Genomic DNA, 26,567 nt, shown 5'->3' with positions numbered 1-26,567 from the left:
GATTAAGCATTAAGTTAATTTTATACCACTTATAAGTAGTTAATTCTTTAATAATGCTATGTAAAGGAGGTTTAATATCTTTCAGTTTTAGACTAATGAGTGATCTTTTGAGGGGTGGTTTAAACTGAGCATTCTGTTTCCAGGATTGTGGTAGTATCTGAAGTGTTACACAACTAACTAAAGCTGTGAGGAAATGTACAACACGCTGATAACTCTTGATGGTGATTCTAGTTCTAGTATGTAGATTTCCTTATTCAATAGGTTTGGGTCCCACTGTTTAGCATATGGAGGCATAAGAACGCCTTGGGTATAGTCTGTGCTCAGTGAATACTTGTTGAAAGAGTAACATTGACAGGTCTAAACTGCTTCTGTGAGTAGATTGGTTAACAAATCTGTTTTCAGTAATAATCTGGTAGCTTTATTTAATAAATTTTGAGCACATTAAATGTACAATGAATGTTAGCAGTAGAGCAGAACATGTTTCACAGGAATTTTGTGCTCTAACATTTTGGAGCCTTTTATACAGACAATAAAATGTTAATATTTATATACGTATTTACATCCTAGTTAATCTGTTTTAATCATAACCAAGAGGTGACAAGTGGACATTTTTCATTTATTCCATGTTAGTGTTTCAGATACCTGGTATTTTTCTTTTGAACTTTATGTATTAAAAAGTATTACACAGTAAATGTAAAACAATACCTTAATAAGTATTTTTAAATAGATTTGTCTTCATCCCTACCACAATCCCTAATATGAGTTTTTTCCATTTTGCTGTGTTTTATTTATCCATACTTATGTATACTTTACATAATTTTCATCATCCATGTGATTATAGTCATCACAGTTATTTTTAATAGTCACTCGATTAGAAACTGCAACTATAATTAACCAGACAGACTCTAAATAAACAGTTTATATTGTTTCCATTTTAGTGGGTTATAAATAGGTTGAAGTGAAGATTTTTTATGTATATAATTTTTTCCTCCTTTGTAATTTTCCATAGGCTAAATTTCCAAGACTAAAATTAGTTACTAAAAAATATTTAAATGTTTTTATGAATCTCGTTTATTACCATACTGCTTTCCAAAAAGATTACATATTTAAAATTTGTGTCCAATATTTGGTATTTGTTTTTGCATAACTTTGCTAGCATTAATCATAGTCTTTTAAAAAGTAATAAATGTAAGTGGTGTTTTACTGTGTATTTTTTTGATTACCAAGAAAGTCATCATTTCCTCGTGTTTAGTTAATACTTGTCTTTGTAAACTATTTGTCCATATCCTTTGCATATTTACCCATTGAGTATTTACTTTAGTCGTAGAAACAGTAAAGCATGTGCAAAGGGTCCTACTGGGCCACATAATTTTCTTTTGAAAAACAAGCTTATATTTTATTACTGTATGTGTTTTTGTTTCTTTTTCTTATTGCAGACCATTCATCAAGGATTTTCTGTCCAAGGCCCAAAAGTTTGTTACCCAAGATGATGAATGCTGACATGGATGGTATGTTCTTTATTTCCCTTTTTTCATGTTCCTGGTTTTGTGAATATTAAGCACAAAATATTTTGTGCTTTATTAAGAATGGAAAGACAGAAAAGCAATAATTAGAAGATGTGGATCTTGGCTCATTTACTTATTTATATCCCATCTAGTTCTAGAAGGGATTTAAGGCAGCTTTCATTCCTTAACTGTGAGATGTTGCAACACATTTTCTCTTCACCTTGGTGTCCTTATCTGCAATGTGGGGATGTGAGTTTTTACTTCACAGGGCTCTTGTGTAAGTAAGATGATGAATGTAAGACAGTTTGCAGATCAAGCGCTACACTACACAAATGGTACCTAATGCTAATTAACAGTAAATTCAAACCTTTTTATTACAGCAGTTGATGCTGAAAATCAGGTGGAACTGGAGGAAAAAACACGACTTATTAATCAAGTGTTGGAACTCCAACATACACTTGAAGGTTAGCTTGCATTTTGTAGTTTTCTTGAATAACATCCAATTAATTAAAACTGTAAGTATTTACATTGCTAAATTTTGTGTGTGCAGTTTTAAAAAGTATAAACTTTAAAGTCCATTTCACTAGGGTTTTTTTCCCCTCCTGCCTGTAGCTTTGGCTGGTGATTTTAAAGAGCAGCTAGGCTCCAATAAGGAAGTCAAATCGTGTTCTTATGCTTCCTTCTTTAAGGTCTCACAGAATGCTATTCGTACATGAGAGCCCCTTTTAAGGCCCCGTATTGTGTTAGTAAGTCCACTTTAATAAAGCTCATACCAAAGAACAATGCATTAGCCTCTGAGAGTAAAAGAGATTGATCTGAGTTTTTTCATTTTCTAAATGTCTTGCATAAAATTAATACTACCACTGAAGCATCTTTTGGTTTTCATTGAAATTAAGAGGTTATGTTTTTTGCTTTTTGACACCAGAGTGTCATGTCACTCCAGTGGCTTCCCATTTCACAGTTACAAAAACCAGGTTACTCTCTGGAAGTCGACTACTTCCCTTTGACCTTTCAGAGTGACGTCACAGGCACCATCTCATACATTCCCCCTCAGACACTCCGACCTCCTTGCTGTCTGTCAGCATGCTTCCACTCCAGGTCGTAGCAGTTGCTGTTCTCCTCTGCTTCAGCTGTTTTCCCTTAGTTACTTATCTAGATGGCGCATTCTCTCACTTCTTTTTGGTCTCTGGTTAGATTCCCTTTATCAAAATGGCTCTGACTATTCTGTATAAAAGGACAACTTCCCTTTTGCTTCCTGTGACCCTTCCCTTTCTTGCTTTTTCTCCTGACCCTCACTCCAAGCCCCTAAATGCACGTGTGCCCACGTGCACATTAGACTGTCAACTCTGTAAGGACAGGCACCTTTCTTGTTTGCTACTGTTGCCTCTGGAACAGTGCCTGGCTCTTACAAGGCATCCAGTACTTAATTGTTAAATGAATTAATGGAGGTAATGTTTTATTTGATCATTAAGAACTGTGTCTTTTGACTTTCACGCTAATGTAGAAATACAAAATGATCAATTGCTTAGAAACTGTCTATATCCAGTATATGAATTCAGTTGTGTTCACCTACCGCATTTTCGTAAGCATTTCTAGTGAACACATTATGGTTTTACGTTGATAAGACATGAAACAAGATTCACATTTTAAAAACAAAGTCCATATTTTTTTTAAATAACCATTTTAAGAATTAACTACTCTACATAAATGCTATTTACAAAGCATAAATATTTCACATTTAGTCCAATGTGAAATCTCTCTTTAGGAATTTTCAGTAAATTTTCAGTTTACTTTGCTTACCTTAACTTCTAAAGTAATCTGAATTTAAAAACAGAAAATTTAAGGATTGTGTATCTCTTTAATGAATGAATCTTAATAAGCGTTTTATAATATGGAGTCATTGCCACCATTTTATTGATAATAGGCTTTTTTATTTTTAATATAGATCTTTCTGCAAGAGTAGATGCAGTTAAGGAAGAAAATCTGAAGCTAAAATCAGAAAACCAAGTTCTTGGACAATATATAGAAAACCTCATGTCAGCTTCTAGCGTTTTTCAAACAACTGACACAAAAAGCAAAAGAAAATAAGGGATTGATATCCCTTCTGTTTTATGGAATTGCTGCTGATCTTTTTTTCTTTAAACTTGGATAGATTCCAAAAGTTATAGTTCTTTTGTTTATGGCTTCATTGAATATTTATGAAGATAATGTCAGATCTAGGCAAAATTAAGAGCATTAACAGAGGACTTCCATGAGTTTGTGTATTATGTTAGTCTATGAAAACGTGCAAATGTATTGTAGAGACTTTATAATTAGAAATGCACATATTTACGAAACTTGAAAATGTTTTATTGAATTTGCATTGATTTATAGGTTTAGCACTGTCTTTTATTATAGGCATAGTACGAGATACAAGGAAATAACCACCATATTGTGAAAAAGTGACCAAAATCATGTACTAAATGCACAGCTTTATGTACCCTGTCCACCGTCGTGTGCCTCTTCTCCATTTGCTTCTTCCCATTTTCCTTCCTCTAGGGAAAAAATTGGTTTCACGTTTGTAAAAGTGATTTCACTAGTTAATCACCTTTGAGAGTAACCTGAACTCTAATAGTTGAAACTTAACCAAAATAAGATACTTTCTCAGTTAGGCCTTGTTGTTATATTTAGTCATAAGATAGGGTTGCTGGTTTCTCTTTAATCAGTTGAAAACAGAGGCTATAAAAATGATTTTTCTTTGAAATTGCATTGTCAAATTGGGAAGATTTGATGTTAAAAACTTCCCTTTGCACAAAATAACTCACTTGGTATCTGAAAAGATGAGTTCTGGTTGTGTGTGTGTTTGACATAGAAAATTTTGAGAAAAATACAAGTAGGATGGAAAAAGTACTTGGTAAGTAGTAGTAACGAACTCAAAATATTTTTACTCCAGAGACATGTTCTCTCCAGCACAGACAGATCTTTTGGGGAACATAGATGAAAGTGGATTAAGTTTGACTAACCTGATCTAAACCACATCTAGGATAGTTACAGAAAGTTTGACTAACCTGATCTAAACCACATCTAGGATAGTTACAGAAAGTTTGACTAACCTGATCTAAACCACATCTAGGGTAGTTACAGAAAGTTTGACTAACCTGATCTAAACCACATCTAGGATAGTTACAGAAAGTTTGACTAACCTGATCTAAACCACATCTAGGATAGTTACAGAAAGTTTGACTAACCTGATCTAAACCACATCTAGGGTAGTTACAGAAAGTTTGACTAACCTGATCTAAACCACATCTAGGGTAGTTACAGAAAGTTTGACTAACCTGATCTAAACCACATCTAGGATAGTTACAGAAAGTTTGACTAACCTGATCTAAACCACATCTAGGGTAGTTACAGAAAGTTTGACTAACCTGATCTAAACCACATCTAGGATAGTTACAGAAAGTTTGACTAACCTGATCTAAACCACATCTAGGATAGTTACAGAAAGTTTGACTAACCTGATCTAAACCACATCTAGGGTAGTTACAGAAAGTTTGACTAACCTGATCTAAACCACATCTAGGGTAGTTACAGAAAGTTTGACTAACCTGATCTAAACCACATCTAGGATAGTTACAGAAAGTTTGACTAACCTGATCTAAACCACATCTAGGATAGTTACAGAAAGTTTGGTCTCAAGGTTTATTTGCAGGATCTAGCAGATCAACTTTTGCAAAGTCCTGTACGAGTGTATTAGTATCAGAATCATGAATAAATGGGAGAGTTTTACATGTACACTAATTGATACTTTCTCAGTGTTTTCTCTACTTCTCCCAGAATTTTTTGTAAACCCAACTAGTTGATTTGCAGAGTTTTAGTCATTCTTCAACAATTTTTAAAAATTTAGTTTGTAGACTCCATTTGGTAAGGAAATTAGTATCATAAGTGTAATGTTAAAATGTTAAATAGAAAAAGAGATCCACTAATATAGCTTATGGTTATTAGATTTGGGCTACTTTTAATCATGGAATAATAATGTTTGTATTGGTGTAAGATTCGATGACTTTAGCTGTATGAATAGTCATACTGCAAACATTTTGCATCCCTTTTGTGACCTTACATTTAAAATTGTGTTGCAATTATGCTTTGCTGTTTAATAAAATGCTATTTCAGAGATTGTGTTTTGATATTGTTGGCTAAGTAATCAGGGTGTGTGTATATATAGTGGTGTAGCAGCATATCCAGGGTTATTCAAAGTGAAGGATAAGTAGCATATCTTATTACTGGATGTTTAGGGGAATACTAGTTTTATTAAAACAAATGTTACAGGATATTATACATTAATTTTAAAAATAAAAGAATTCAAACAAGGATCCAAGATTGCAAGGGGAAAGGTGGGTTGTACTTTTTAGGTTACACTAAGCTCTGGAAACAAGAGATGCAGTGATAAAGAATATAAAATAATATAAAAGTTTCCCTCCCAACTAAAAGTTATGGGGTGAGCACTGCAAGCTAGCAGGCTTTGTTCCACATAATCATTCAGGGACTTGAGGATGGCTTTGCCATTTTCAACCGTGGCTTCCAAGTCACTCTAATTATCATTATTCTCATCTGCAGGAAAAGTACATGGAGAACATATGCAAGGTTTTAAGTGTTGGGCCTGCCTAGAAATGGCTCATAGGTTTTCTCACGTTCCAGCGGTGTGGAGACTTAGTTACATCTAGATGCAAGAGGAGCTGAGAAATGTAGTCCCTGGCTGGAAGGCATATTCCAGCTACAACTTTATTAATATGGAAGCAGAGGATTTTGGTGGCAACTAGCAGCCTCAGTTGCAGTCCTCTTCTCTTGCTATTAAATATCTGTGTACAACCTTCTTCACACACAGAACATACTCAACCCCTCCTCATCCCATTACTGATTCAGCTGAACATCCAGGATCTCTATCAAGGTCCATCAGTTGTAGATGTGGCTTCTAATAGTCTTATGACCTCAAAACTGATGAGCAAATTATTTGCTCTCACCCTCACCTCTGCCCATTTATAGTGGGGTAGTGAGGACGGGATACCCAAATAAAAACTCTCAATTTGGAAAATGGAATAAGGGAAAACACTTACTGATTCAAAGCAGTTGTGGAATACTCCTAGGAGACCCCGTGAATATTCTGTCCCTGGTAGTGGAGAGGGTCCTTAATTAGACCTTGATTCTGATCTCTGGCAAAGGACTCCCCTTGTCCATTGCCATCCATGGCTTCTCTCTGGAAAGTTATTCCTTATCCAATTCCCCCACGGCTCTGACTGAAGTAGAGGTTGGGAGTGTGCCCTTCCTGGGAGTTGTGAGGACTGCACTTCTTGCTGGTGTGAGCTTGGTACCCATCACTTTAAGGCCAAGCTCAAATTTCTTAGGTAGTACAATTCCCTCAAAAACTCAGCCTTCTGGTCTCTATGCTTCTGGTTCCATATGCTAGGAACCATCATCAAGCTCTTTTCTAGACTAAATTCTCAAAGTATGCTTTCTTTGTTTCCTTCCTCACAGGGCCCTGCCTCTCTCTAACAGAGGCTACCTTGAAACCAACTGAAAATAAGACTGCACTGGGAATGCTATGCCCAAATTACCACTGCAGAGGTGGGTCCCTGTGTTGGCTTAACAGCTGGCAGAGAAGTCTTACTGGGCTTCCCCCTCCACTTCCCACACCTCAAAAATAAAGCAATTTTGAACCTTTTCAGCTATTCAGGGTACAGCAGCAACTTGCTTTTCTAATCCTGTGTGTGAGGTCCTAATACCTGATCTTTCTCTACTCCCTTCCATCTCTGCTTGGAAACTGGTAACTTCTTTCTTGTGATACCTTGCTAAAAGCATCAAGAAACAGCCAATTCATTTCATATTCTGGGTTTTCCAACAGCTACCCCTAGAGCTTCAACTCAGTAGTGACAAAATGTTACCTGAAATACATGCCCCACCATCTGCTTGTCGTGTAAATGGTAAACCAGTGCCACATATTTTGTATTCATATGGCAGTCTCTCATTTCAGGGTATCAACTTCTATATTAGAAATATACGAGGTGGACAGTGTGCACAGGGGCTGTGCCTAGCTTCTGACAAAGACTCTCTTTGACCAAACTTTAGCTAGGCAACTGAGCCCTCTTTTCAACTAGGCTTCATCTTAGGTCCTGTCTTTGGCCTGCCTAGTCCAGCTTTAGCAAGAATCCTGCTAAGTCAGTTTAGCAAGCATCCCCCTACCCTTAATGTCTTCTCTTCATAATTTTCCATCCGCCAAACCCCACCCCCTGCTCATTGACTATAAATTCCCAGTTGTCTTTGTTGTATTCAGAGTTGAGACCGATCTCTCCCTGCTAGTGCAACAGTATTGGCACCTATTATTAACACTCATGAATAAAGTTCCTAACTGTTTTAACAAGTGTCACAATAATTTTTTCTTTAGTACTTACTAGCTCTAAATGCTGGTGGAATGATGACTGGCAGGGAAAATTGGCATACCCCTTTTCCTTAGGGTCCCCCAGTAGGACTTCCATCAATACTGACACGTACTAGCATTCCATCCAAAATCTGTCCTCTTCATATTCCCTTTGGACTTTACTTATAGCAAGTTACTATCAATCATAATTCCCTATCTGGACCTCTTGGGACCAGTTCCAGAATTTGGAATTTTTCACATTTCAGAAAACATTCATATGGTTTGGGGCAGCACCTGTAATCAAACTGTTAACATTTTTGTAGCAAAATATGCATTTAATACTAAATGTGATAACTAAAGACTATATAAAAGCCTGTAAGCGAGGTCAGGTTTGGCTGCCAAATGAGTTTTGGTGTGAAACATGAAAAAACTTGATTTTCAAAGATTTTTGGAATTTGGAATTGTATGTGTAGCAACAAAACATTTTGTAGAAAAGTAACCAAAATCATCTGAGCATGTCGTTCCTACCAGTTTATAATGTCACATTTCTATTCCTGTCCATTAACTCTTCCTCTGATCTAGTCCCTTTTCCAAAAGAAAAAGGAGAAATTAATTATAGAATCTAGAATTAATTTTGTGGTCCAAAGCAAAGCAAAATTGATTCTTTACTCTTTAAGATGTGAAGCATTTCTTTGCTTTCCCCGGTAATTTTGTTTTCCCCTATCATGAGTGAACACCCTCTAGTGGTTGTCCTCAGATATTTCTTCAATGCTGATATACAAAATACCAGCAAAAGACCAGAGATTAGTTAAAACCACCTTTACTTTAGTAAAGACCATCTGTAAATCATGAAACAATAGAGAATGTGATTACATGAAAGGTTAAGGATTGGAAGAGAGAATGACTTAATTGCCTCTTAGCTACTCTATCGGAAGAACAAGCTACAGTTTATTCACTTAAATCATACAGATTAGTAGTATTTAAAGACAAATTTGCAAAAAAACAAGGACTTTGTGTTGGCCTTTGGACTGAATTTACCTTATATTGGAAGGAGGTGCTGACATGATGGCAGAAGCTAAAGTGATACATTATAATCAACTGTATAATGTATTTACCTTGTTTTAAGTTTTATATATGATTTATAGATGGCTTATCAAATGTTTAGTCTAAGTTATTAAAACTTGAAAATACTCCCCAATTTTACAAAGAATGTAAAATTGTGTTTATTTAACAAGCACAAAATATGTGCTAAGACACTGCAGGAGGTGTTAAAAGGTCATTTTCTAATTATCCTGTTGCCCATCTTCTATAAAACTACCACTGCTCTTCCATGCATTTAGATGTCTGAAGACAAGCTCCAAATGCATCCCCAATATATTTTCTCTCCCGTCAACCTACCCCATCTCCCTGTCAGATCAGGGATAATTTTATTTCCTAAACTCCTCACAGCTGTCACACTACGGACATGCATGGGAGCTATAATTTGGGAAGAGATTGTTAAAATTTATGTAGAAATGCTAGTGTGTTTTAATAAATCAAATACATCAGAGATGTAAGTAGTTGTCTGATAATAGCCATCTAATTCTTCATGTATAAAACCTGCTAAAGTTAAAACATATAGCCACAATTGAAAAGAGAATGAAAAGGGGCTGGCCCCGTGGCCGAGTGGTTAAGTTCGCGCGCTCCGCTGCAGGCGGCCCAGTGTTTCGTTGGTTCGAATCCTGGGCGCGGACATGGCACGGCTCATTGAGCCACGCTGAGGCAGCGTCCCACATGCCACAACTAGAAGAACCCACAACGAAGAATTATACAACTATGTACCGGGGGGCTTTGGGGAGAAAAAGGAAAATAATAAAATCTTTAAAAAAAAAAAAAGAAAAGAGAATGAAAAAACTTCATAGAGGCCTGACCTGTAATATATCTATGTCTTAACTATTCTGAATAGTTTCCACCAAATACAAAACCATTTTTGGATTACTGTTCTAAATTTCTAAGGTATATTCAATTAATTGCTAGTGGTTAATTTTAACATATAAGTAGTTCCATCCTGTGTCTCTTGCAAATGTGGACTGACACTTCAAAAAGGCTACTAATTCTAGTAATATGTCTTTCTAGAGAAATGATCAGTGGAAGAAAGGCTATCTTAAAAAAATCTTCAAGAATAACGAAGCCACTTTAGCCTGGTCAAGTTAAAAAGCCTCTAAAAAGTCCAACTAAAACAAAACCAAAATGCATTTATTTTCTCCTTAATTAGAGAAAAGGATAAAATTTAAGTCATTTTAAACAATAAAGTATTAGGAGAGTAAAAGGAAAAAAGCCATCTTGTTACTAAGGAAGACTCTGTACTTTGTCTACTGCATGGATCTAACACACCTATTTGGAAGAGTTTACGTTTTGGTTAAACCTATCAGCCTGGGTCCATCCACAGAGGGCATATCCACAAGAAGTAGCCGTGAGCTGGCAAAACTGGTTGCTCAGATTTTCCCATGCAAGCTCATGTAGTTTAACCAAACGTTAATGTTAAAATGAATCTGCAACCAAGAAAGCAGAAAAAGCTTTAATATATCTTTAGAAAAACTCTTCACATACAAGACACTCGTCAGGCAAGAAGGTTTCCACAAAATTAAGAAAGGATTATCTCCTGAAGTAGCAGTTTACCACCAGAAACATTCTCACCTAGAATCATTCAGCATGTCTAGTTCATTTGGACATTCCAAATACACAGCAAGAAAGGGAGACCTTGCAAGATGTGTTAAGTTCAGTTAGTATTACATACAAAGTATGGTTAACTATGTAGTATTAAGATTTTCCACCACCAATTTATGAAAGTTCAGCTCACAGCAATGGAATAAAGCACTACTTGCATTTTCAATTCACTCTCTGAAATAAAGAGTGAATTGTATTACTGGCTACGTTTGGCTCATTTTCTTTATATATAACCTCTAAATATATTATTGGGGTGGAGGTGAATGGGAACTTGGTTGGGGCTTGCCCAAGGATGGGTGTGTACGTCCATGAAAGGATCCAAAATATTACCCAACTAGTATAAAGTTCTCTGGACAGTATTAAAGTGGTTCCATGGGCTCAAAGATTTAGATCACCTTCCAAAGGGTCTAACCTGTTACCTAAACATAAAAAATTCTTAAAATATTTTAAATGGAACAACACAGCTCCATAATAATGTTGTTCTGTGACATTTGGTGACTACTTTAAGAAGAAGAGCAATAGTAGTCATTGCTCTGTCTACCTTAGAGGCAGCTTTGAAGCCAGATGAGATATCACACTTAACAGGTTTGAATTTGTCAGGAAAAAAGCAAGATAAAAATACAAAGCGTGATGACTGTCATCCATTACCCATCAGAATCTCTTAAAGATCAGATAAAAGAAAATAATTTACAGCCCCCCCAACAATAATTTACCTATTAAAGAGGGTATAATTTAACAAAAAAACATTTAAATTTTATTTTCAAGAGCAAAGTAGGCATAGCAATCTTGTGAATAGGGTAAGCCATTCTGGCATAAAACAACTATCAAAGCTTGAAAAAGAAATCTGTACACCATTTTGTTTTGATAAACCTATTATCTTTGTATTCAAATGTAAAATATGCTGCACTATTAACCAGTGATTCTATGAATGACACTTAGACATCTCTGTTTTGTTGACTTCTCAACAAAGCACCTCTTTAAAGGAATCTATAATTCATGTGAACAACGGACCATAGCTATAATTTGACACAAACTAGGTAAATGTGGGTCACATACAACACTTTGAATTGTTGATAGAATCAAACAACCATACAGAAACTTTATTGCATTTAGCTCTGTAGAACAGAACACACTCTCATTTCTATCAGAGAACTGCCAGCTATTTTGTGGTATAGCCCTTTAAGAGGAAATTCCAAGAACTGATTTTTCCAATAGCAGTGAAGCTGCTACATGTCATTTTGCTCTGCACAAACCAAAACTTTCTCCAAACTGTTAAAACTGTGTAACTTCAATGATATTAATCTCTTAAATCGGATAAGTAACGTGCCATATTCTTTTATTCTAAATTCAAAGACCAGGTAACTTCAAAGGTTTTTTTCCTTGAAAAAGAAAGACTAGAATAAATGTCTGAAAGAATAACATTGCCAGATATTAGAAACGGGATGTGCGGACTGACGCAAGTTCAGTCTGGCACACTGACTTTAGAATCCAAATCTTTCTCTCAGGAATTAAAAATACTTGAATATAGTTTACTCCTTTCGTACTCTTCTTTTGCGTACTGACTTCACTGGCCCATCTCCAGATCCTGTGCTCTCATCTGCTTCTTTCATCTAGAAAAAAGAATTATGAAAATGTTGACTCTCGTATAATGGGTAACTAGTTATAGCAATACATATTTCTTATTCTCTAAAATATGTGTTCTGACAAATGCTATCTTATATATGTTCCTTTACTTCATGCAGCTGATCAAAAATGTGTATATAAATTGATGTTTTAATTGGCATGATGACATTTTTAGAATAACTGCTTATCAAATATGCATCTGACAAGGCATATTGCTAACAACTCAACTGATGATTTTATTTTATGATTTAGAACTTAATGTCATAGTTAATCAAGGGTTATATGATATTTTCATTGTAGGATATTAAGCACTAACTATTCATTACCATATTTCTGGAAGTAAAGAATTGCTGAGGTGGTTTTACAGAGACTTTTTAAGAACTCGTGGCACATGGTACTTTGAGAAAAATTAGGAGAGAGGAAAGGGCAACATCAAATTTATGGTTTGGATTTTTTCTTTTCTTTAATTCTTATCCTTCCAGAAAAGCATTTATACATAAACTTTTCTATCAAAATAAAATAATGAAGATGTTATATAGTATTATACAAAATAGTTATAATTAATTCTCAAGGTTATGCTATACAAAAATTGGCTTATTTTCGCTCACAGACAAATATATGAGTCTAAAAGTACACAAAATATTTTGTGAAGCAAAATATAACTAGAATACATATTCGAATAAACGATTGCAAGTATTATTCTTAAGAGAATGACAGCTGAAACAATGACTTTAAAACTCTGTTCTGGAAGAAAGGATCTCCACCTGGCTCCCTCGGAATATGCATATTCAGCCATACTAGATAATGATGCCCCAAACCCCTTTAAAACTCACAAGGCAGTGAAGACCAGTAACCAGGTACATGTACTAATAAGCTTTAGAAAACAATTAAACAGTAACCATAAAACAAGTTTATTTGGGAGATTTCTTCAAATAGACAAAATAGAAGGTTTTTTTATCACACGCAACAGACCAAATGTTCTTTTCCCTCCTTAACGCTGAGTACCGGGAGTGGTGAGGACGGTGGCCATGGGGGTGGACTGTGCAGCTCTTAAAGGGCTAGGGAAGTAGAGTAAACAGGCTTCCGGTAGATGCTGGGTGAAAAAGAAAGCTCTGGTTCTGAATTATACCCTGGATGGTTTCTGAGTCCATAGTAACTGACTGAAAAAAAGGCACTGTGTAAAGTTCTCCTATATATCAGGATGCAAAAAGGGGTGGACACAGGAAGATGGGAAAACCAGTTTACTAAAGATTTGAGAAAAACACCATTTCAGGCAGATAGTCTTCAACTACCCAATGAATGAAATATCAAAACGTGACAGTAAATTATTGAGAATGTTTTTACAATGGTTATAAAGAAAATTGTCTTGTAATAAACAATTCCCTTTTAAATATTCAAATAGTCTGTATATTATACCTTTCAACAGAATACTTAAATGATAAAGTCATAATTTTTTACAGATGCACCTTTCTATATTGTGTAAACTACAGGCTTACTTTACAGGCATTAAGCATGAAGGCATTAAGATGATATAAACTATAGTATTTTCTTGCCTTCTTTATGGATACATTTTAAAAACAATATAGAGGCTCTTATGAAAGCTGGGAGAAATACAGCAAAAAATTCTTCACAAGCCAGATTGATGTTTCTATTGAAATAATTTTTTATGGATAATGATTATACAGAGAAACTAGTTTATTTTCTGTTAAAGAGTCGCTTACCTCATCCTCTGATCCAGACTTATTTGATTTATTACCTTCTTCTTGTCCTTCTATGATTTCAATTTCTTCTTCACTCTTTTCCTCAGGTTCACCTTCCTCTTCTAGAATACAGATTTTATTAAAGGCAAATACTCAGTGAATTAGAATCTTGCTACTGAAAAGTATTAAATACAATCTGGGAGAATTATTTAAATTCCAATATTTAAAAGCTTTCTGCCATTTGAAATTTAAAAAAAATTAATTAGAAGGGGCCAGCCCCATGCTGAGTGGTTAAAGTTCCACGAGCTCTGCCTTGGCAGCCTGGGTTTTTGGGTTCGCATCTAGGGCGTAGACCTACTCCACTCATCAGCCATGCTGCGGAGGCATCCCACATACTAAATAGAGGAAGATTGGCACAGATGTTAGCTCAGGGTGAATCTTCCTCACCAAAAAAAAAAAAAATATATAAATACTCATTATTTTACCACATTTTATAAGTAAATCATCATATTTGAGGAAAAGGACAGGTTTGAAGAATTCTTAAGCATTCAGTCTATGTAATATGGAAATCAAAAGAATACATATATGTGTGTGTGTATTTCTTTTTTTGAGTGTATGGTTTTTAAGTCAACTGTTTGCATTAACTATTAGGTTAAAAATTGTGCTCAAGACATAATTTAAGTTAAGCAAAGGGCTCAATCTGGAACTTGGTTTGTGACACCGGACAAATAGCAATAGTTTTATTTCTACCTAGATGTGTGTAAAAAGGTCTCACTGGAGAGCCATCCAAAAGCCTCCGTCCTTCAGTTCTCACATCTTCCGGAGTTTAGTCCAGGGTGGGAAGGGGACATGGGATTCAGCAAACCTTTCAGGAGGTTGAATTATTTGCTATGATACACTGTCTGATAAATGGCCACCATTGGAAGACTCGGCGTCGATTTTGCTGCTGCAGCCACCTGCCCTGAACCTACCACTCTTCCACAGAGGGCATGGTCTGTACCTCTCGTTGCATCTACAGTTTCGGAGGCAGGAAAAGTCCCTGCAAAAGGCTACAGCATATGGGATTCTTAGTTGCTGGGCCCTGAAGCAACTGAACAATATTTAAATCTCTCTCCTCCTAAAAGGCCAAAACTACAAACAGGATGGCGGCTCAGGGTACAACACCCAGGCAGGGACGATCACTCCGCTTTGCCATGGTCACATGTTCCTGGGGATTCAGATGATATAAATTGGACAATAAAGCAAGTGCAACAGCTAGTGTTTACCAGATAATCCACTGTTTTTCTGAGCTTTACCCAGGGTCCCCATTATAAATCACTATTATTGTCTTACCTTTTTCAAGAATTTCACCATCACTTTGCTTTTTTTCCTCTTCCACGTCCACTGGCTTCTCCAGGGCTGCCTTCTCCTCCTTCACTTCTTGCTCGAGTGCTCCCTTGGTTTGCGGTTTACATATGTCAGTTTTTTTATACTCTGCATCTTCATATTTTTTCTATAAAAGTTTAACATAAGCTATTTTTACTAAAAGCAAAACCTTTTTTTTAAGTTTTTTTTTTTACAATAACTGACATACACAATGAACTGTCAGTAAACATTTACAGGAAATTTAGTTTATTACTTATTATTTAGTTTATTGCTCAATTCACAGAACTCCTAAACACTAAGACATTGTTTTTTAAGTTGAAGGAAATTCATTTTCTTTACCTTTACTCTTCTTGGCCAACAAAATGAAGTAATTAATGCTATTGGGAATCCCACTGCCACAAAATAAATGAGCCAAAGCCACGGGCGCTCTTCAGCAATTGCCATTAACTGTTTAAATATACCAGGCTATAGAAGAAATAAGAATAAAAATTCAATTCAGATTTTACAAACCTTCATTAGGAAATACAGCCTACCAAAAAAAGCCTTATTTTACCTAGGTGTTTTAAGAAGTGATGAACTTGTAAGCTAAAAAATATTTTATTTTCTCATCTTATATTTTGTAAAGTTTAAACTCTTTAATTATCAGCACGCTCGCTATTTGAGACTTTGTAGTAGAAGATATATTACTACATATGTAGAAACTGATAACCTACCAGCAAGAGTTAAGACAGTTTTCTTTTTAGGCAAATTTTAAGATGGAATTACTCTTTATGGACGTATTATCTGGTTCATCTAGAAATATACAACTCTCTAATAACTCATTCTTTACTTTCAAAGGGATTATTAATAAAATCAACCTGAGAATTATTGGGGTTTTTTCTTTTTTATTAACACACTTCACATACAACCTTCAGTAAGGAAATTGTTTCTCTTATTAAAATAAAATCTAAAATCATCAAATGATTTAGTTAAAGGAATTTCAAAATGAGAATCTCTCTACCTTTACCTACTCTTTTGACGGGTTTTGCTAATGTCCAAAGAAACCAAATGTAAGGTATGAATTTTTCTTTATAATAATGGATTTTAAAGATATATTCTCCAAAATGCATTGTGTTGAAATGTTTAGCTTAATCTTTTCTAAACAGTGTTAAGATTTGGGGGAAATAAAACCAGAACACACTTTAATAATATTAAATTTAAAAATTCTCTACACTCCCCTAAGTGAAAAGCAACTGAAATGAATAAAGAATAATATTTAGATTACTGTTACCACTTAGGCCTTGAATTGACAAGATGACAAATGTATTAAGTATTCTTATTTCTATAAACAACAAATAGGCATTAAATCCCATTATGCTATCATAATTTAGTGAATGAAATGAAGACTTACATATATAGAGTTCATTATATACTTTATAATGAAGTTGATTATAATAAAGCTGAATATTGTCTACATAAATTTATTTAAGGATATTTCTTTGGCATTTAGTAATTACTGAGCATTTATTTACCTTTTCAAGGGCCATTTGTATAACCCATAACAAGACCAAGTCCTATTATTACTCTATGGTAAATACTGTACCTCATTGGCATTTGCTACCATTATTTTCACTCCCCAACCGTCTGCAGCCCAGTGATCTGCTACTTCCTTTTCCGAACAGATAATGAAATTATCAAAGTAGATATCAGAAGTCATAGACCAAAGCTCTAAACCAAGAGCACGGAAAGAAGTCAGAAGGAATGGATGGTCATCTTCAAAATAATCTGGATTAGGAATTTTTCGAGGACTCCAGATTCCCTGGAAGAAAAAGTAATTTAAAGACATTTTCAAATAATTTCATTATAAAAGCTACTCAAGAAGTAGTTGCTGTTGAATAAAATCAGCAATACTAACTGGAGAAAAAGGAAAACTTTAACTGATATTAATTCATTAGTAATTCACCAGAAATAATGTTTCTTCTTATTCTGTACGTGATATTCCCTATGGATAATACTGACTTAATCTTTGCAAAAAAAGCTAAAGTGAAAATCAAACACACAAAGAAACCTGAGTAATTAAATTTCACAAGTAAGTGATACTACTTTAGACAAGTTTTTTACGTTTAATAAACTTATTCAAGGCAAGTTGTCACTAAAATTGCCCAAATCAGAGAGGTTACTGTATGGCAAAAATGGAGTCACTACTTTTAACATACACCCATGACAGGCATCAATAATCAATCAGGGTTGAACCTCAGAACAATTATTCAACATAAAAGTTCCTTAAGCCTTTAAATGATTAAACTCAATCAAATCAAATAAATTTGACAGTACAATCACTCACTGACTCACTCCACCATCATATATATCTATCCTGTGCCAGACACTATGCCAGGTGCTAAGGATACCGTGATGATAAAGACAGACATGGTACCTGTATCATGGAATTTAAAGTCTAATGAGGGAGACAGACATTAAACAAAAAAGTTACCAAAATAAACATTTTGTGATAAATGCTATGAAGAAAAACTACAGTGAGCAATTAGAATATATAACTGCATATATATAATAAATGTTAGAAAATGTCAATGAATAATTAGAAAGATAAAACTACAGTGTTAAATGGATAACAGGGACATCTACCCAAAAAGCCAGGTACACTCAAAAGACCTCTGATTTAGGGGGCCGGCCCCATGGCCGAGTGGTTAAGTTTGTGTGCTCCACTTCAGTGGCCCAGGGTTTCGCTGTTTGGGATCCTGGATGTGGACATGGCACCACTCATCAAGCCATGCTGAGGTGGCGTCCCACATGCCACAACTAGAAGGACCTGCAACTAGAATATACAACTATGTACTAGGGGGGGAGGAGGAGGGGGAGGGGGAGGAGGAAGAGGGGGGAGTGGGAGGAGATTGGCAATAGATGTTAGCTCAGGTGCCAATCAAAAAAATATATATATATCTGATTCATATTAGATATCTGATTCGTATTAGAAAAAAATCCTAATTTTAATAAGACCAGAAAGTAAGGAGCACATTAATTAAGCACAGGTATTAATTACTAAAATATACAGTGTGAGTTTGCTTGATCATCAGTTGTTTACTAGGGAAAATATAGTATAAAGTAACTGATCTTTAGTTTTTAATTTTATTCCCCCAGAAAATTAAAAAAAGAATGCTTTACTTTCTAAATATAAATTAGTTGGAGTCTATTTTCTTTGCCTTCTCAAGACAGCTAAGGCACTCTATTACAAATCACATTTCTACAAATTAACATTATCAATAACTAGATATATAAAAGAAATATCACAACATTTTTAACTTTACTATGGGACTGGAAGGAGCGGCTATTACCTGGTAGTCAGGATTATCTATCATTGGAGGTCTCCATACTCCTTTGTACTTTGGGTTATCTATCATGGGAGGTCTCCACTCACCACACCCAATCTGACATGCTGGATTAGAAATCTGAGGTGCCTCCCATTCTCCATCCATGTCTTCATTCCTTAGGATGTTAGAATAAAGCAAATATAGTAACCTCAAGTCCCTTCCTTCAGTCATATGAACCAGTAACAAAAAAGCAAGTAAGAAACATGAAATTGACATTTGAAGGTGAGGAATGCTTACCAGTCATCAGGTTTTTCAGCATTAGGATCTGGAATAAATTGGGGTTCATCATCAAGCCAGCCATCAGGTTTAACAACACTCAAATCTTCTATTTGGGCAGGTTCACTTTCATCCCTGTAAATACAGTATTTTATGTTAATTATTAATTATTTTAAAAGTTTAAAAACGTACATTACAAAATTCAGAAGGTACCAAAAGGCATTTCCTACCCTTCTGTCTTTGTGCCTACTACTTCCTCCATCTCTCAGCCACCTAAATCTTCAGCTAACTTGCCACTTTTTTGTATATATTCCATTGTTCTCTGTGGATACATGCACATATGTATATATTCTTTTTTTACACAAATGACAGGATTCTGTACAGGGTATGTCAGACCTTGCTTCTGTCACTTAACAACACAGTCATTCATCAACAAACGTATATTGAAATGCTTACAATGTGTCAGACTGTTCCTCTATTTTATATACATATAAATCTGCTTCATTCTTCTTAACAATTGTATAGTTTTCCACTTTGTGGATATGGCACAATTTATTTAACCTATCTACTCTTAAGGGACATTCAGTGTTTCCAAAAACTTACTATTACAAATAATGCTATAATGAATATCCTGGAATATATTCGAAGCTAATAAGAAATTAGCTGTCAGCAATATGAATTAAAAATATTTTTTCCAGTTTCTCATATATTTTTTGAAATAGTTTTTGGGTTTTTTTTTCCATATACAAATCATTTACTTTCAGGTGGCTGAAATTTGTTAATATTTTCTTTTATGATGCTTCAATTGTATGTCCTATTTGCAAAGGTCTTCCCTACTCCAATAGTATTTTTTTTAACTCTGCACATTTACTTCTAGTAATTTTATATTTTCATTTTAAAAAATGATACTTAGAAAGTAAATTCTAAAGTATATAAACATAATCATAGTAAGTACCGAGTAGAACTGCAGTCGTGCGCCACCTAACATTTTGGTCAGCAATGGACTGCATGTATGATGGCGGCTCCGTAAGATCAGTACCATATGGCCTAGGTGTGTAGTAGCCTATACCATCTAGGTTTGTGTAAGCACACACTATGATGTTCACACAATGATGAAATCACCTAATGTCACATTTCTCAGAACAGATCCCCATCATTAAGCAATGTATGACTGTACTAATATAAGTTTCATCTTTGTAGAAAAGTAGAAATTTTAAGAGGCTACATAATGATTTTGCAAATAAAATTTGAGCAACAAAACAAACTGAAATAATCAATCTATATATGTAAAGACGTGTACTTGCATGATATCAATGCTATCTTGAGTCTCTGAGGGCTCAGAGTAACCAGAGTTTAAAATCTCAGGGAGCATTTCTTCTGGTGCTTTATAAAACAAATTCTAACACATATCACCAATCAGAATGAGGTTGTTCTATGCAGTTTGTCTCATTTAAGGGCAAACATTTCCCAGCCTTACTCTGTATGGCTAAACAAACATGAAGCAATGTTAGAAAGCCCACATGGAAGGATGTAGTCCTGCCTTTTCTGATAGAATGAATTCATGAAAGTGGTGCACTAAGTGACTTTCTAATAATTTTTTTTAAAACCATACTGTTCTTCCCACCTTGTACAAGTTACTTCCCTATTATACTATTTGCCTGAATACAAAGGCATTTTCATCATTAATCAGTATCCTTCTTTACCTACAAGAGAATTAAGAAGTTAATACTTTTGGTTATCTAGGAGCAACACTCTATGTTCTAAATAGGTAGCAACCTCAATGTTTATAAATAAATAATAACTTGAAGAAATAGGAACAGACATTTTCCAAAATGAAGCACAGAGAGAAAAACTGGTTTTAAAAAATGGACAGATCCTCAGTGACCTGTGGGACAACAGAAAGCACTCCAACATCCATTTGAGTGGGGCCCCCAAAAAAGAGATGGGGAGACACATATAAACATTTAAAGAAATAGTGACCAAATATTATCCAAATTTGATACAAACTATAAACCCACATTCCAAAAAGCTCAAAGAATCCAAAGCAAAAGGCAAACACACAAAGGACGACATCAAGGCACAACAAAATCAAAGTGCTGACAACCGGTGACAATAAATCTTCAAACCAAACAGAGAAAATGACACCTTAGGTAAAGGAGAACAAGGATGAGAATAACAACTGACTGCTACTCAGAAACAATGCAGCCTCAGGACAAGGGATGCTGTCACAAAATAACTATCAACCTGTAATCCAATAGTGAGAATATCCTTCAAAAATGAAGGCAAAATAAAGACATTTTCACACAAATGCAAGTTGAAAGAATTCAAAGACAGCAGACATGGACTACGTATGTTGAGTTTATCAGGCAGAAGGAAAAGAGATGCAAATGCATATCTATACAAAAGAAGAGTACCAGAAATGGTAAATATGTGGGTAAATAAAAGGACTTAACTGTCTGATTAAAAGACACTGACTGAAGAATAAATATGTGTGGCCTTCAAAGTATATACAATGGTCCCCCCTTATCCAAAGTTTTGCTTTTCGTGGTTTCAGTTACCCACAGTCAACTGCGATTGGAAAATATTGACGGGAAAATTCCAGAAATAATTCATAAATTTTAAATTGTGTGCCATTCTGAATAGCGTGATGAAATTTCTTGCTGTCCCACTCCATCCCACCAGGGATGTGAATCATCCCTTTGTCCAGCATATCCACACTATATACACTACTGCCCGTAAGTCACTTAGTAGCCATCTCAATTATCAGAGCGACTGTCCTCATATCCCAGTGTTTGTGTTCAATAACCCTTATTTTACTTAATAATGGCCCCAAAACGCAAGAGTAGTGATGCTGGCAATTAGGATATGCCAAAGGGAAGGTACTATGTTGTTAATCTCTTACTGTGCCTAATTTATAAATTAAACTTTATCATAGGTATATATGTATAGGAAGAAAACATATATCTAGGGTTCGGTACTATCCACAGTTTCAGGCATCCACTGAGGGTCTTAGAACCTATCCCCCGTGGATCAGGGGGTCTATTCTAACAGGGTAAATGTGTGATAATAGCACAAAGGATGGAAGGGGGAAAATATGACTCATAAGATTAACTTAGACAAGAGTCCTATTATTTGAGAGCAGATTGAAATAAGTTAAAGATGCATACTGTAAACCCTAGAGCAACCATTAAAATAATAAACGAAAGAGGAAAAGCTAATAAACCAATAGAGAAGAAAAAATAGAAGACTAAAAGAAAATAACCCAAAAGAAGTCAGGAAAAATTTTTTTATAAAGGACCACAAAATACATGGGACAAACAGAAAACAAGTAGTGAGATGGTAGGTTACATCCGACCCTATCAATAATTAAATGTAAACGGTTAGAAGGACTCCAATTAAAAGACAAGACTCAAATATATGTTGCCTACAAAAAAATCACTTTAAAAATAAAGGCATATATAGATTACAAATAAACAACTGAAAATAATATTCAATGGAAACATGATTTAAAAGAAAGCAGGAGTATTGATTTAATATCAGACAAGTAGACTTAAAGACAGAGAGTATTGCAAGAGTTTATAAAGAAGGATATTTTATAGTAATAAAAAGGTCAGTTCCTCAAGAGGTCATGAAATACTGTGAATGGATCTAGTAACAGATCTTCAAAATACATGAAACAGGGCCAGCCCGATGGCCGAGTGTTTAAAGTTCTGCGCACTCCACTTCAGCTGTCCGGGGTTCGTGGGTTCAGATCCCACGTGTGGACCTACTCCACTCGTCAGCCATGCTGTGGAGGCATTCCACATACAAAGTAGAGGAAGACTGGCACAGATGTTAGCTTGGAGCTAATCATCTTCAACCAAAACAAAAAAGAGGAGGATTGGTAACAGACGTTAGCTCAGGGAGAATCTTCCTCACAAAATAACCCAAAACAAACAAACAAAAATACACGAAACAAAAACTAACAGAACTCAAGGGAAGCACAAACAAATTCACAATCATAGCTGAAGATTTTAATACTCTCCTCTCTGTAAGAGAACGGACTGAAAACCAATAAGAATATAGAAGCTTTGAACAATACTAGCAACCAACCTGATGAAATCGACATTTGTAAATGTTTTCTGACCATACTAAAATTAAATTGGGAGTCAAAATGAAAATTATATCCGGAAAAGCAATAAATAATTGACAACAAAGCAACACACTTAAAAACACATGGATCAAAGAAGAAATCACTAGGGAAATTAGAAAACATTATGAATTGAATGTTCTCATAAAAAACATATATTTTTGGAACATATATTTGAGTTCACCATCTGAATTCAAACTATGGGAACTCAGGAACTGAATACATTTCTTTTAAAGAAAAATTCATAATAGAATAGAAACATGAATACTCAGCTAGTGAAAAATTTATGATTAAGCAAACTGCTATGAGTGAATCCGGTAGAGTTTTCCGTGATGCTGAGGATATGGCTATTTTAAGCCAAGTAACTATTAACTGAAAAGACTGCAACTAGATAAAATATGCACACACACGATAAAGATCAAACTGGGAATTACATTAAAGTGTTGGTGTTTTAGATTCACGGAATTTTTTTCACCATAGCATTGAAAGAATAAAAAATAAAAATATATTGAAAAAGGCAACAAAATTAAAATATTAATTAAAATGAAAATAAAGGTAAGTAAAAGGCAGGGAAGTGCAAAATCCATTTTAGAAAAGTATTTCACCCAAAATAGGCAAAATAAGTAGTTTTGATGGTTCAAAGAATACATTTCATTGGTCGTCAACTTTACTTACATGATATGTCTCATGACCTAATTACACCAAATAATGCTCTGCTGCTGAATTCTTCGCTTACCAGTCTTCCGGTTTGACGGCAGACAGATCCGGGATCTTTGCTCTTTCATCCCAGTCATCAGGTTTTTTATCACTGGGATCTTCAATTTCTTTGGGAGGATTGATGGGAGGAACCACATCCTCTAGTAGGCTTCCTTTGTTTACAACTATTTGATCTATTAATAGTTCAAATGTGTCATCTGGATTCATCACTAAAAACCAATTTAAACATATTACACTTAGCATATTGATAAACATTTTAAAGATAATCTTCTAAATAATAAAATTACCCTAAACGTCATGGGTAAAATTTTCTCTCAACCAGAAATGGAGGTATAACATCAATGTATTATATCAAAATATGCTGAAATCACCAGATATAATGCTTCCTAAAATCAAAGAAAAAAATTTAAGTAATGATAATAATTTAATAAAATGCTCCATTTACTTCTCAAACAAAAAATACCCAATAGCTACCTCAGTTTGGGACTCATGTGACCAGTCAGCTTCTTTTATAGTCAACAGAACACGAACTAATCTTCTTCAGTATTTTAAAATAATTTTTTTGAAACGATCTCAAACTTAAAAAGTTGCAAGTACACTCTAAAGAACTTTATTTTTTCCTGAACCACTTGAGAGTAAGTTACCGACCTCATACACATCATCCCTGAATGTTTTAATGTATATTTCCTACAAACAAGGACATTCTCCTACATAACCCCAATCTAGGTACCAAAATCAGGAAATTAACATTGATAAATTACTATCATTTCCTAGAAATCTCTAAAGTTCCTTGGCATTTAAAATTCAATGAGTCACACACTGTAGTGTAAAATAGCTCATGGAGGATTGAAAATATTCAAGCTTACACTTATCAGTATGTTTGTTTGGAGGTAAATGCTAGCTCTCTAAAGAGACGTCCCCAAGCCACAACTTTCATAAAGGAATTCCTCGTCCATTGTAATGACAAAATGAAAGCACTCTCTCCTCCTTTTGTAAATGGGGGGTGGGGGGGGGGTCACTGGGTAAAATTTGTATCTTTGGAAAGAATGGTAGATGAAAATAGCTCCTGAACATTTGCTGTCAATAAGCTAAGGAAGCAGGAGCTGTCAGCAGATGTCAGAATGATCCTGACTTAACAAGTAAGTGGGCTACCACTTTCTGAAAAAACAGTTCTCAAGTAATAACAATCTCCAGAGGTTTCAGTCATGGCAATGCTAAATTATTTATATCAAAATCAAATACTGCAATTTATATACAAACTCAAATAACGCAAATGCTCAATATTTTCTCTCTTTTCCCTACTATTTCCTCTTCTATTACAGCTGAGATTATAAAACTATATGACTTTACAAATGAAAAAAGTCAAGACTGAAGCAGAGCTAAAGTAAGATCTTAAATGTAAAAAAGTACCATATCCTTCCTAATCAAAAAAAAGGTTTCTCAAAAAAATTCTTGAAAAGAATGCCTTCTGAATAAATTTTGCAACTGAAATTGATTTAAAATTACAGTTAAAACAAAAAAGCACATGACAAATATGCATATGTGAAAAGATATCTTTGTCCAAAAAATTTTCCATTTGGAAAACTATATTAAATATTTCAAATGAACTTACAATAAAGGCATTGGATTATAAAGTCTTTTAAGGTACTCTGTAAGGTTCTTAGAACAACTACAGAATAATGTTACAAACATATAATAAAAGTTTTTTTAAAAAGAAAAAAGTCATTCAATAACCTAGCACAACAAAGTTTTCTGTTTATAGTGGTAAGAAAAGCAAATGTTTACGAGTCAGACTGGATTTCAATTCCAGTCCTACAAGTTACTGTTGTTTCCTGGGGCAAGTGACTTAACCTAAGTTAAGGCAAAATAGAGAGAGAAACTGTTCCCCACATGCGATCGTTGTAAACAAGGTGCCCAGCATAGAGCCCGGTACGTATCAGGTGACTAATGAAAATTAGTTCTTTTTTTCTAGGCTTTTTCTATTTGCTTGCATAATTTGCCTAGTGGCATCACAATGTGTCTCTAATTTGAATTTTGTTTTCTTTCCCCATTTTAATATTTTAAGAATTTCTTCCTGGTTGCTAAACATTTTGATAGTTATTTTGTATTGCTTAGAAAACCTCTACTGTAACATTCGGACTGCCTTCAAATTTACAGTACGTTTTCACACACAGGTCATTTTCTGTCTTCTGGATTATTTTCTTTGGATAAATTCCTGAAAGTGGAATTACGGTTTCAAAGGCCATAAACGTCTTATGGCCTTTGATATACTTTGATATACACTACCAAATTGCTTTTGACCATAAATTCATTTGTTCTGTTCTAGTTATAATTTCTCATTATTTCTACAGTTTACTTTATATTCCCCAAAACGTCCAGTACTATTTTCCAATTTCAGAAAAAGATATTTGACATCAATGCTGACATTAAAAATAAAATTGGTCATTGCCTTGGCAGACAAAATGCTTGTTTCTGCAACTGCAGTCTTTTGAAAGAAACTGAAATACTTTAGTCTTGGATGGAGCTGTCCTGTTCGGTTGTGACATGCCGTGACTTTGAGTCATCATGGGCAGACCGAACATCTATAAGCATAACTGCTTGGGAAGAGGGGAACAACCCCTTAGAATACTCCACCCCTCAATGTCTAAGCAAACTCTACTTACTTAAGTAAAGCTGTCTATTAATATATGGTTGCCCAAGGCTTTCCCTTTCAAAGTTTAGACATGCACCACAACCACCACGAGACAGGACCCAACAATGACCACGACTGCCTATAGAATGAAATCTAAGCTTGTGAGCTTGGCATTATGGACTTCTTCCTCTTTAACCTTATTTTCCAGTTTTCTATCC

General features: G+C 34.8%; 2 protein-coding genes across 21 annotated transcripts in view; one reads left to right on the top strand and one right to left on the bottom strand.

Moving 5' to 3' along the window:
* SCOC (short coiled-coil protein) overlaps positions 1-5,658 on the top strand; it is a 34,787-nt gene extending 29,129 nt beyond the window's left edge. For 7 of the 19 annotated variants that reach the window (XM_070609054.1, XM_070609057.1, XM_070609056.1 and 4 more), the window contains 3 exons: positions 1,437-1,508; positions 1,886-1,969; positions 3,451-5,658. In XM_070609054.1, coding sequence (XP_070465155.1) covers positions 1,437-1,508; positions 1,886-1,969; positions 3,451-3,593 — 299 coding nt within the window. In that variant the 3' untranslated portion in view covers positions 3,594-5,658. The remainder of the gene's footprint in view (positions 1-1,436; positions 1,509-1,885; positions 1,970-3,450) is intronic. The other 12 variants (XR_011537147.1, XR_011537153.1, XR_011537151.1 and 9 more) reach the window with 2 other exon arrangements.
* Positions 5,659-11,676: 6,018 nt separating this feature from the next.
* The window catches only part of CLGN (calmegin), a 40,474-nt gene continuing 25,583 nt past the window's right edge, over positions 11,677-26,567 (bottom strand). For both annotated transcript variants that reach the window (XM_070609050.1, XM_070609049.1), the window contains 8 exons: positions 23,737-23,926; positions 18,893-19,006; positions 18,620-18,770; positions 16,873-17,088; positions 15,630-15,755; positions 15,258-15,417; positions 13,947-14,047; positions 11,677-12,212 (listed from right to left, as the gene is read on the bottom strand). In XM_070609050.1, coding sequence (XP_070465151.1) covers positions 12,132-12,212; positions 13,947-14,047; positions 15,258-15,417; positions 15,630-15,755; positions 16,873-17,088; positions 18,620-18,770; positions 18,893-19,006; positions 23,737-23,926 — 1,139 coding nt within the window. In that variant the 3' untranslated portion in view covers positions 11,677-12,131. The remainder of the gene's footprint in view (positions 12,213-13,946; positions 14,048-15,257; positions 15,418-15,629; positions 15,756-16,872; positions 17,089-18,619; positions 18,771-18,892; positions 19,007-23,736; positions 23,927-26,567) is intronic.

This window comes from Equus przewalskii, chromosome 2, assembly GCF_037783145.1.
Source record: "Equus przewalskii isolate Varuska chromosome 2, EquPr2, whole genome shotgun sequence".
Classification (NCBI taxonomy): domain Eukaryota; kingdom Metazoa; phylum Chordata; class Mammalia; order Perissodactyla; family Equidae; genus Equus; species Equus przewalskii.
The sequence above is the reverse complement of the archived record's forward strand: the minus strand, read 5'-3'. Positions and strand labels throughout refer to the sequence as shown.